Raw genomic sequence first — 13,116 nt, forward strand, 5'->3', positions numbered from 1 at the left:
AAGAGAGCACACACAGTCAAATACATCCTCAGTGTTCATTTAACTCTGAGAGTGTACATTTGGTTCCATATTCTTAACACTTTTAGAGTTACAAATGGATAAATAACACTGAGGATTTTACTGTGAGCAGAGTTTATTGTTAAGTAGAACAGAAGGGCACAAACCTACATACCACACCTGGCTGGAGATTGCTTAATCGCGCGTGTGCATGATGTGTGTGTGTGTGTGTGTGTGTGTGTGTGTGTGTGTGTGTGTGTGTGTGTGTGTGTGTGTGTGTGTGTGTGTGTGTGTGTGTGTGTGTGTGTGTGTGTGTGTGTGTGTGTGTGTGTGTGTGTGTGTGTGTGTGTGTGTGTGTGTGTGTGTGTGTGTGTGTGTGTGTGTGTGTGTGTGTGTGTGTGTGTGTGTGTGCGTGCGCGCGCGCGTGCGTGTAAAAGTGCGTGTGGGCACTTTCACATGCTCTTGTATTTTATATGGCTCAGTTGGCAGGATAGTACATAAATGGGTCAAATTTCCTGGCAGATGAATGTTGATAAACTCTGTCTGAATCCTTTATATCTGTCCAGTCACTGGGCTGTTTTCTGCGAAGAAAGCCCTGCTCTCTTTCCTATGACTGCCCTGCCCCTATTTGAGAGAGAGAGAGAGAGAGCGAGAGAGAGCGAGTGTGTGAGTGAGTGAGTGAGTGAGTGAGTAAGTGAGTGAGTGTGTGTACCAGGTACCAGGTATTATTATACTTACGAGGGCTCGATGTCCCCACAAGTATAGTAGAATTTGAGAGATCTAGATATAAACTAGAGTAATGTTGTTTTCATGGTTAACAAAAGATTTCTAGAGCTAAGACAAATCAGTAAAAGATTCAGGTTGGGTTCAATGTGTGCGTGCGTGCGCGTGTGTTCATGCGTGTGCGACTGTGCGTGCATGTATTGCTTTGCTTGTGAAGACAGCAATGTGTGTGTGTAAGGGTTGGGTCACTGTTGGCTAGTGGTTGTGAATGAATAGAATAGAATACATCCCTCACAACCATATACTCTCTCTCTTTCCTCTCATCTCAAATCGTTCTCCCTCACTCCTTCTGATGAAGGTGTGCCTTCTCCTTCCATTCCTTCCCTGGCACCTACCCCCTCCCTCCTTCCCTCCTCTCGTCCCCCCCTCCTCTCCTCTCGCCTCCAACTTGTTCATCCCCCAGTCCCTCCTTCTGTGGTAGCAGCGCTAGCCTTTACTGTCGCTAGCGTTTAGTGTTGTTGTGCCTAAAAGTGGGGCTGTTATATAACGTGCAGCCTGTTGAAAGGGGGCTGCGGTACACTATAAAGTCCTGAATGTTCATTTAACTCTGAGGGGGTTCAAACGGAATCAAATGGACCCGTAAGGGTTCATTTGATTCCGTTTGAACCCCCTCAGAGTTAAATGACACTCAGGATATTAAAGAGTAGAGAGGATAAGGCTAGTGGAGGAGGGCCACAATAGTTAATTCAGCGGGTGTCGGAACACGGCTACAGCCTTTCTGCAGACAAGAGATACAATAGAGATGGAAATGAAGGTTGAGCATCAACGTGGGCAAATGCCACAGTTTTGTGTGTGTGTGTGCGGTCTTTTTTCCCACTTGTGCATCTTCCCTTCTGCATGTGCATTTTGTCTGTGTCAGGCAGAAACGTCATTATGTCCCTGTTTGAATTTTTGTCGCCGTCAATGAGAGCTGATATTTTTTACTGCATCTACATTTGGAAACCGTTCCACGGCCCAGGGATCAAACCAACCATTAACGATGATGCCACTAACATGCCTCCCCCCCTCCATATAAGGGGTGACAATGGAGAAAGAAATAACAAAAACATGAGCGTGTTTGCGTGCAGCATTTTGAAGCCTGTCTATGTCTATTAGCTCAGGTAGTTAGCGGGGGCGAGGTTTCGTTTTTTAGACGACTGAGAGCACATTCTAGCACAGGGACGTGCGACTTCATGTGTGTGTTTGTGTGCTCATGAGAGTGCACACGCACATGAGCCATTCATAGATTATTTCTTTGCCAGTCATCTTTGATAATAATGTTTTGGGTAGAATGTGCACGTTGATGTGCACGTGAGGGGGGTGTTTTATTGCACACGTGAGTCAGTCCTCCCTGTACTGTACAGTCAGTGTGTATGGGTGAAGGGTGGGCTTTTCAAGCATCATTACGTTAATGATCAAGAGTCAAGACAGTGTTCCGACACCCAGGGGCACGCACGCACGCACACGCACACACACACACATTATTGGACACATATGCACATACACACTCATCAGTATCCCAAAACGCTTAGAATGAAGGACCCCATCCTGCGTAATGCCTTGTAGCATCTTTAATCAAACCAGGACAGAACACTGCATGTGCACACACGCACACACGCACGTACGCACGCACGCACGCACACACACACACACACACACACACACACACACACACACACACACACACACACACACACACACACACACACACACACACACACACACACACACACACACACACACACACACACCTTCATCTTCCTAACTAGAAAGTACTGTGTAAGCATGTTCTTAAAGGGACAATCCACCCTAAAACTAAGTAGACATTGTGCTATCTCAGTGATTTAAGTCAATATCTACAACCATAGACAACAATCTCATAAGCTGGAAGTTAGAGCTGCAAAACGTGTTGTGAATGAATTCATGAGATCATCAGGTTACAAATCCTGGTGCTGCTCCATAGAACAACTCCCAGCACACCATGGTGTGGTATATGGGTACATTGTTTGATTTAACAACTTAAACCCTTGGTTATACATCATTGACCGGAGTCCCCCTGGGCTCTATATTATTATTATTTTGTATATTACCTAGCATTTAGACTAATGCTAGGTTCTTGGTTTACCTATGATCCTAGCTTACTGAGGCACTACCATGGGCCTGTTCCTCGAAAGGTGAATTAGAGCTAAAGCCTGGCTTTAACACCTATCCTGGCTTAATTTAGCCAGGATTAGGGCTGAATCGGTTCCATGAAAGCTGAATTATCTTGAAGATTAGTTTAGCCAGTTCACCGTGGCTAAATTTAGCCATGACCCGATTCCACAAAAGAGAATTGAAGCAAGCCTACCTTAGTTACCATGGCAATTTAGCTGTGAAGTTAGCCTGGTCAGGAGCAGGCTAACAGCCAAGCTTACTTAATCCAGTGCCTTTGTTCTTTAAGTTTTTCCACAGTTAATTCAACACATGTGTTTGTATATGGACTCATTTGAATGACCCTGCATTCAAACCGATATATTATTAGTTACGGGTTTAAAGGAGCCTCTTCACTGAATGTAAGTCAATGAGGAGCAAATTTTAAATGATCAATTTCTAGTCAATGGAGAAATTATTTTTTATTTCTTGTCCACCTTTGGAGTTACATCATGATGGCAAGGTAACTACACAACCCAAACCTCTACCAAAGTGGTCTTGCAAATGTGGGGTTATTGCGTGTGTGTCCCGTCCCCGTCCCCGTCCCCCGTTCATCCCGTCGCGCCCCCCGTTGCGGCCAACTTTTCTCAGGAGCACGGGTGCACATTGTAGACCTTATACTGTAGCGGTGGATATATGGATATACTGCATGTGTAGGGCCTCAGTCCTTCTCTGCAGTGTATCAAATCCAGGAATCGTGGTATGGATAGGGGGCATTAGGGCTAAGTAACGCCTTAGGCCACTGTATGTCGTGAGAGTCTGTGCTACATCAACATCAGCGTCACTGCACATGGTCCATCACTGACTTTACAGTGGTCAAATCATCTTAGATCACCCATCACACCATGGCCTACAAAGGGGACCAACTAGTGCATTCCCAAGACCATTCAGCTGGAATCACAGACCCAGTTCCCCTGCTCTCTCTCTCTGTGTGTGTGTGTGTGTGTGTGTGTGTGTGTGTGTGTGTGTGTGTGTGTGTGTGTGTGTGTGTGTGTGTGTGTGTGTGTGTGTGTGTGTGTGTGTGTGTGTGTGTGTGTGTGTGTGTGTGTGTGTGTGTGTGTGTGTGAGCGTGCGTTCTCTGGCTTGTGTCAAGGCTGGAGAATACTCTCAACACAATGCCCCACTTTTCAACAAAGAGTAAGCCTGCACCAGTAACCCTCCTCAGACATGTAGGACTTGTGAGACACCACCCTGAAAAACTATGATAAGTCCAATAACAGCATGACCTCGCTGTCCACTGTTTAGTGTTTAGCTATCGATAGTTACTGTGTGCAGTCTGTGAACGAAGCCACATAAAATCACAATGTGGTGTTCCTTGGTGAAGCCAAACTACAGGGGCTGGATGCATGTTGTGGGCATGTTAACTAGTGCACCGATGGTCGGACAAATGGAAATAGCTATCTTTATAAATGCTTAACCAATAACAATACCAAGTGCTTCACAAGGGGGGTATTTCTATTTCTAGATTGTCAGCTATGACCTAAACTCTCAACAAGACAGATACAGATACTATACCTCTACAGGAAACAATGAGAAAATTCACCATGCATCTCAAACTTTGCCGGATTGTAGCCATGAGCAAATCTTCCGCGTGCTGTCTTGATCCTGTTTCTTCTTTAGTCATTTAGAAGGTCTTTAATAGTATTTCAAACACCATCATAAATATTAATAAACATTCCTTGAAAAAGTGTTTTTTCTGAATTCCTTCCAAACTGATGTTGTGAAACCTCTTCTGAAGAAGTCTAATTTAGAGTTCTAAGCAATACAGACCCATATCAAACCTCTGGGTTCTTCTTGATTTTAAGTGCAGCATTCAATGTAATGGACCATGAAATCCTCATAAATCACCTCAAGGGCTGTCAGTGTGTGTTCTAAACTGGTCCCGAATATACATTATGGGAAGAACATGTGTCAGACAAATATCATGACATAACTTTTGGTGTTGCACAATGGCACTGCCTTGGGCCTTTGCTGTTCTCACTTAATGCTTCTACTAGGTGATGTACTTACAATAAACGGATGAGTAATAACGTTCTAAAATTAAATGAGAAAGACAGAAATATTATTAGTTGGCCCCAAAGGAAAAAAAGGGCTAAAAAGCCAAAACAATACTTGGCAACCCGACTCCCTTGATCAAACCAGAAGTAACAAGCCTAGTTGTTATTTTAGACTCTTATTTGAGTTTTAAGTCCCATACAAAGTGACCAAAATAGCATTCTTTCATCTGAGAAATATTCCCAAAGAACTACCACTCCTATACTGAAAAACAAATTCAAGCTTTCATCTCAAGTAGCACTACTGCAATGCATTTTTTAAGTGTCTATTTAAAAAGTCTGGTGAAAGGTAAGTGAACACATCACTCCAGTCTCAGCTAGACTACAATCACCGCCGGCTCCCTTTGTCTTCCAGAATCGATTTTAAAGTCATTCTACTTGTTTATAAAGCTCTCAACGGGTTAGGGCCAGCATGCATCATAGACTCCCTGTTGTCTTCCAAACTGCAAAACTGTAAATTGTTTGCTCCTTCACGAGCCCTCTTAGATCCCCTACTGCAAGCTTGCTGGATATGCATAACCATACATTAACCACTTGAACCCTAGCATCCCTATTCTGGGAGCAGCATTTGCTAAAAATAGCAGATCTACAATCTCACAACTCAAACGTTGTGTTTGCGTTTTTACAAATTTGAAAAGACATTTTCAAAATTGAGACATCTTTTTTTTTTGTTGAACATTTTAGAAAATGTTCACCTACAGTATGATGACATGCCCAAAATAAGGACACCAGGGTTAATGTAGTTAAACTATAAGCCTCCCACTCTCTTCCCGGCAGCAAGTCTAAAACTCCCATCGATATCTTAATTGGATGCCCTATTTATTACACTGCTACAGCACTACCATACCTCAGCCCAACTGGACTAGAATGGTCTGAGAGCGAGGTCATAGAGATCAGTGATGTGTGTGTGTGCACGCACCATACAGTAGCAGGCATGGATGAGTGGATTATAACCAGGATAAGGCACAGAGTATAAAGATGATTATGTAATATGTTTAGAGCTAGTGTCTCTTTCGAGTGCTACGAGAGTGAGGCAGTAGACACTAGCGCTGTCTGGGTCGGCGATGTGGACTCTGGTCCAGCCTGTGTTTCCATTTTGGCTCATCTTTAGAACACAACACATTGCATTGACAGAGTTGAATAAGGGATGGAGAAAAACATCCCCTTGCTACAAAAATACCCTCCCTCCCTCCCTCTGATCGTTCTTGGTCCCGATCTATCTTACACTCTCTCTCTCTCACACACACACACACACACACACACACACACACACACACACACACACACACACACACACACACACACACACACACACACACACACACACACACTGCAGTCGGCGCTGCGTCAGGCAGGTTACATAACAACAGAGACTGAACAAGAGAGAGATGGACGTAGGAAAAAGTAAAAAAGAAAAGGGAAATAGAAGACAACATGGTAACATGGGGAGCGTGTGATGGATGGATTGACAGTAGGAGGTGAGAGAGAGTGGGAACAGAGGAAAACATTATTGATGTAAACCCACAATCCACAAGCTGTTGAGTCACAAACAGCCACACGTTTACTTATACATACCAGAGAGAGAAAGAAAGAAAGAAAGAAAGAAAGAAAGAAAGGGGAGCAGTGTGTGTGTGTGTGTGTGTGTGTGTGTGTGTGTGTGTGTGTGTGTGTGTGTGTGTGTGTGTGTGTGTGTGTGTGTGTGTGTGTGTGTGTGTGTGTGTGTGTGTGTGTGTGTGTGTGTGTGTGTGTGTGTGTGTGTGTGTCTGTGTGTGTGTGCGTCTCCTCATTCCTCCCACACACTTCCTCGGTTCAGAGTTGTGTCTTGCTGGGTCTGTTGTCCTGGGCTGGTACTGTTACGGTTTGTTTACAGCCAGCACAGTAACACAGCAGCAGCGACACAGTCCAATGACTCAGTCCCCATCCAAAATATCCTTTACCCCGTTATGACGGGTCGCTGATGCAGGCTGTACCCTGCATCAGTGATCCTCAACCCTCATCTCTGACCGCGTTCCTGACCCCCAGACGAATCCATAACCTCCCCAATGTCTCTCTCACTCTAGAGTCACCTCTACAGTGCATCAAACACAGAGTTAAGGCGGTATTTCTCTCCCTCCCTAGAGTCACCTCTGAAGGACATTCAAACAGTTAGTTAAGGCGGTATTTCTCTCACATCCTAATCCAAGCCCCTCTCTACAGCCTCAGCCCTCATCCACTCAATTCATTTCCGCTTCCCTTCCATTCATCTATGCTTCTATCCACCCCTCCATCCAAAAATAGTACAAATATACTCTGAGGTTTATGAAACCGCAGCCTCCCAATCACCCCCGCCCACAAATCCCTGGTGTTGTGAGGCTGCAATGCCATCAGTTGTCATGTTGTGAACCTCAATTCAGCGTAAACACAGTGGGGAAGCCAAGCAAGCAGCCGGCTCAACGCCGCTCTCTGGTGGTAGAAGTGGGACCGTTTTGCCACTACACTATTCTCCTAAAAAGACAAAATGTTGCCCCTGTTGGAAGAATAAGCTCCACCCGCAAGCGAGCACACATACTGTACAACACTATTTTATTTCTCAGATCACTTGAAAGGAACATCATTCTTTATGTCACTCCAGCAGGCATTCTTTGCTCGGTAGCTTACACAGCAGGAGGCTTTGTGTGATCTACATTTTCCTTGAGGGTGGATAAGAGATGATAGAAAACAGCAAACATTTGTGCTGTGATAAACAAACAAACTATACCCTTCCCTACACTAAACAAACACACAAATGTACACACTGTACAGTATACATACTTATATCACAGTACAGAGCACTTCATTCCATAACACCCACTCAGGAAGGAATTAAGCTCAGCATTACTGATGACATAAAAAAGCATCAAATTAAAATGCATGCCAAGCGGGAAAAAAAAGAGCTTTTCCAACCCAACAGGGATTATGCAGTGAGCCCTTTACAGAGACGTAACTGTTGGCCAACACTGCGTAAAGTCACTGGTTGTAAACTGTCAGCCCCACATGATGTAATGCTCCATATTGGATGTGTAGATTTTGAACAGTTGGACTTACTACATTGTAGCAGGCGATCTTCAGATTATGCTTCAGTACGCAAATATCATAATACTGAAACAGGTTGTTATGTTATATCATTATTCTCCCAAAGTCTGGAAAGGATCATCGTTTTCACTGACCTATGCAGGACCTAACCACTTTTGTTGTTTTCACAAATAGTGAAAATTGTGCAAGATCACAATTAACACTCACTAACAAATGTGCTTTTTTCCCTCTTTCTTTTTTTTTTTTACCATTTTGAGTCCAGCCTACCTTGTATCCCCTCCAGAAAGCCTGGATGAGGAGAGCAGCCTCATCCTCCGCCAGTAACAGAGATAGAGGGATGGGAGGCCTGGGACTGTAGAGAGACAAGGAGAGACATGTGACCGGAGAGAAGGATGATAAGTGAAGTCACTGTTACTTCATAAGGACAGAAAATACTGCTGCAGTTTAGGGGACGAGCCAGTGTCACTGACCATATTCACATGGCGGACATTTTGCTCTTGCATTGTACTTGGGGGGTGTGGCAAAATGGCCGGCGTTTGAATGTGGACGATAACGTGTGTATTTGTGTGTGTGTGTGTGTGTGTGTGTGTGTGTGTGTGTGTGTGTGTGTGTGTGTGTGTGTGTGTCTGTGCTAGTATGTATTGTGAACAAGCATCCACACACAAATTTGCATGCACAGGTCGTCCATTTATGTTATAGACCAGTGGTTCTCAACCTTTTCAGGCCGGGACCCCCCACAATAATCATATTTGAACTGGGGACCTCCCACCCTGATAAGCACTTGGCATTGTAGGAGTTGAGGCATTACATTTAGTTTGACTCGGTTCCACAGATAAATATATAATAGCCAAATATAATAGCCGATATATATCCATAGCTCACAACGCCTCGCGTATTTGTATGAGGTATTGCTTTTATGTTTCTTTTACTATGCTGTATTTTATGAGGTCTTTATGATGTTATTTTGAATCGAAAGCACTTTGGGTCAACTCCTGTTGTTTTTAAATGTGCTATACACCCCCCCCCCCCCCCCAAATCAGGTTGAGAACCCCTGTTATAGACTATACTATACATATTATGGTCACTTACTGTACACTGAGCCAGTGCTTGACAAAAGGGATGTCATGGAGTTTCACAGGGCTCTGCCCCTCCCTGTGGGAGCTGTGGCTATGGGATGAATAAAGACACAACAATATAGGTTTTTGGATCAGATATTGATTCCAATATGGGGTTGTGAAAGTTTTTAAATCATGAAAAGAACTGGTAACACACCGTTTCATTCGTGGATTGGGACAATAGCTCTGATAATATTTAGATTTTTCAAACAAGAATGAATCACCAAAAGAAAAAAAATGAGGTGAGGTGAGTGCAGGACTTACTTGTACAACCACTCAGTAAGGAAATCACATGGGTTGAACGCTGTTCTTCTCCTCTGAAACCAGAAGGAAAGTAATCAAAGCAAACTGCAATATGCAACTATTCAATAGACTTTAAAAAAATCAAATGGCACTGTTATGGTAAGAAATAGTACAAATAACAATGTTAACTGAGAATATTGTATGCTTCTTTTTTTTACTATGAGGAAAAGTAAGTCATTGACAGAACAACAAACATAGATAAATGTCCAACAAGGATTACAATTAGTAGAAATTCTGATCAAATAGAATACAAAACAATAAGATAGTGTTTTATTCTGCAGCAGAACAGTGAGCCAGATTGTTGAACATGTCATACTGTATGTGCACAGGGAACAGTGGGTCAGATTGTTGAACAGGTCATACTGTATGTGCACAGGGAACAGTGGGTCAGATTGTTGAACAGGTCATACTGTATGTGCACAGGGAACAGTGCAGACCTGGAAACACTGCTGTCGCTCAGCCTCTTTCAACATGGCTTCCAACCCAGGCAGCAACACTGGAAACACACTCTCCTCCAAATACCTGGTGATCGGACCTAACGCACGCACACGCACGCACGCACGCACGCACGCACGCACGCACGCACGCACGCACGCACGCACGCACGCACGCACGCACGCACACACACACACACACACACACACACACACACACACACACACACACACACACACACACACAGGGGGGATATATTGTGGCTTTATCTGATGATGTGAAGTGTAATCATGAACGAACTGAGCTCAAATGACAGCAACCGAGAGATAGGGGTAGAAAGAGAGAGGGGGGGGGGGGATTGTGCATCTCAGTGTGTGTATGGAAGAAACCAGAATAATTACAGTAGGAATGAGAGGAGAGGAGAGGAGAGGGTGATCAGGCTGGATCTTCTTATGTCTATCTCATCCCTCTTCCCCAAGGTTAAGGTCAAATGATTGCATGTGATTCCTATTTAGTTAGTTGTTGATGGAACCTGGCCTGTTATTTCAGCTCATCGCTCAGGAACTCAGGAATACACACTGATGCAATTCAGGCCTTCCAAGTGATGGGAGAGAGATCAAAATATGCCTCATATTATACAGTATGATCTCTCATGCCCCACATATTCCAAATTAGCCATTGTGAGCTTTTCACTATTCGTCGTGAGATGACCAATAATGTATAACTATGACCAATGTACATGCTTTGTGCTGTGACCATTGACCAATGTATACTTTGTTAAACACGCTTTCTTACTCTCGCTGCCATACTTATTTCTTTGCTATTGTTTATAAATGCTGCTAGTCAAACAGGAACCAAAACCTAAGAATTTTACTAAGCACTTGTATATAATAAGATGTGACACAACAAAACACACATTCTTGAATATAGGGCTTAAGCGGTTATACTTGCCTAAATAACAGATCTTCAAGCGGAATAGACAGCAGCAGTCATTGATATGAACAGACAGCAACATTGCTAGCTTACACAGCTGTATGAAGTGTCCAGCAGAACCAGGTGATGTAAACTTACGTTCATGGAGCTGTGGTGGGGTCATAACGTCTACTGCCACAGGTGGGAGACTGTGACTTGCTGTAGGTGGGCGTTTTTCCAAGATGGAGTACCCAGCCAGAGCAGGGTGGCAGAGCAGAGGGTCAAAACTCTTCAAGGGGTCATCGTCCACAAAAACCTGATGAGACCCATGACCATCACCATACACTATTTGTAAGCATAGAAATGTAACCAAATGGACCATCTCAGAGCAGTGGTGTAAAGAAACTAAGTACACGTACTCAAGTACTGTACCTAAGTACAATTTTGAGGTATTTTTACTTTATTGGAGTATTTCCACATTTCTGTACTTTTACATCTACTCCACTGCATCTCAGAAGCAAATATTACAAAAGTACAATTATTTGAAAGCTTTAGTTACTAGTTACTTTATAGATTTAGATTATTATCACAAAACACGCATTAACCACTTCAGCTTTCGGCCATTTGAAAATAGCCGATCTACAAGCTTAAAATGCGTGGTAAGCTTGTAGATCTGCTATTTACAAAAGATTGTTATACATTTGAAAACTTGTGAATAGGACATTCTGTAATGAGTAGGCTACTTTCTACTTTTGGTATTTTAAGTACTTTTGATACCACTTTTGTTTTTACTTTTACTCAAGTAATTTTTGAATTCCGGACTTTTACTTATAACAGAGTATTTCTACTTTGCAATATTGATACTTTCACTCAAGTAAAACATTTGAGCACTTTTTCCACCACTGTCTCAGAGTTAAATGAACACTGACGGTGCGTTTTAACAGCGGGCAACTCTGGGCGATGCCGGGCGATATCGCCCAAAAAGATAAAGAAAATCCATCTTTTGGACGATATCGCCCGGCTTCGCCCGATCGCCGGCTCTCATAGACTTTCTTTATATTTTGGGCAATATCGCCCGAGAATCGCCCAGTATTGCCCGCTGTTAAAACGCAGGGTGAGGAGTTTACTGTGTGTGTAATCATGTAACCATGAGTTCTGCCTTACAGAATGATCTATACATTAATTGTATATATAATATTTGGGCAGTTGGATAATAATATACCGACCTTAGCTGTAGTCAGTCCATAGAAGACAGGGGTGTGTTTGCTGGCACTGTACTGTGAAACCTGACTGCTCACAGAACCACAGTCTGTCCATGAAGAGTCTGGATGACATGGCTGTTCAGCTTCATACTCTTCAAAGTGATAGATAGGATAGCATTGTTATCACAACAATGTTCTGCAGTTTTATTTACCACGGTCATTAAAGTTGATTAGTAAGGCCTTTAATGCCTTACCTTCACACACTTCTTGCCACAAGGATTTCTTAGCGCCGATGATCTTTGCCATTTTCAGCTCAATAGGAGTTGCCATGGACGCACTGGTTGCCCAGGAAGACAACCACCGATGCCAGATTTTGTGAGAGAAATAAGCAGCCAGGTAGTCCAGTAATTCTAGCAAAAAAATCCACTCAGGTTGGACCAAATTGTATTATTTTGTTTCTCAACTGATTTTGACTGGAAATTAGGTCTACTAGCCAGGATAGAAAATCTACCCTGATCTGCTCACTGCTAATACCCTAAATCCAAGATGGCCGCCATTGTGAGTATTTCATTCCAAAAATTGGCATATCTTCCAAACTAATAGAGCTATGAATGTAAACAAAGTGTCTAATCCTATGTTTTTGAGGTCAGGGAATTGATTAGAAGCATTTTTAATAAGACTGAGATTTCTTTTGGTAACTTAAGTTACATTTTATTGCCATTTACAGGTGAAATCACAAAACTAAATGCAGTAAGTAAAACATAAAGAAAAATAAAAGGCACATTGAAAGGCACAGTTGTTTTCAAAGCTTGACTGTGACCTCCTGATTGCATTACACATAACTTAAAACATCTAGAAAACTCAAAATACATATAATCTACTGCAACTTAATTTAACCACATCATGTAGAGATATGTAGAACCTTCACTGCATCATTGGTGCAGGTGATTTCAACACCCAGACAGTCTAATCATCTAGAAGCTCTTCACTGTTCACTTCAACATTGGTGCAGGTGATTCCCTTACACTGACCACAAGCCAGGGTGCACAGCAGTCCATTCTTGCGACAGGAACAGGTGTTTTTGTCGCACTTGCC

The 13,116-nt window shown here is 43.0% G+C and overlaps 1 protein-coding gene across 1 annotated transcript in view; it reads right to left on the minus strand.

Annotated features, from left to right (window-relative positions):
* Window positions 1-12,352, minus strand: part of iqck (IQ motif containing K) — a gene marked incomplete at its 3' end in the record, with an annotated part of 16,701 nt that extends 4,349 nt beyond the window's left edge. Inside the window, exons 1-7 of the mRNA XM_084070641.1 lie at window positions 12,276-12,352; window positions 12,046-12,173; window positions 10,979-11,135; window positions 9,910-10,007; window positions 9,434-9,486; window positions 9,144-9,221; window positions 8,322-8,406 (exon numbers count right to left, since the gene is read on the minus strand). Coding sequence (XP_083926767.1) covers window positions 8,322-8,406; window positions 9,144-9,221; window positions 9,434-9,486; window positions 9,910-10,007; window positions 10,979-11,135; window positions 12,046-12,173; window positions 12,276-12,351 — 675 coding nt within the window. The 5' untranslated portion in view covers window position 12,352. The remainder of the gene's footprint in view (window positions 1-8,321; window positions 8,407-9,143; window positions 9,222-9,433; window positions 9,487-9,909; window positions 10,008-10,978; window positions 11,136-12,045; window positions 12,174-12,275) is intronic.
* Window positions 12,353-13,116: the final 764 nt, after the last annotated feature.

The sequence above is a fragment of the Gymnoscopelus microlampas genome (genome assembly GCF_963454915.1).
Source record: "Gymnoscopelus microlampas genome assembly, chromosome: 11".
NCBI classification, from domain to species: domain Eukaryota; kingdom Metazoa; phylum Chordata; class Actinopteri; order Myctophiformes; family Myctophidae; genus Gymnoscopelus; species Gymnoscopelus microlampas.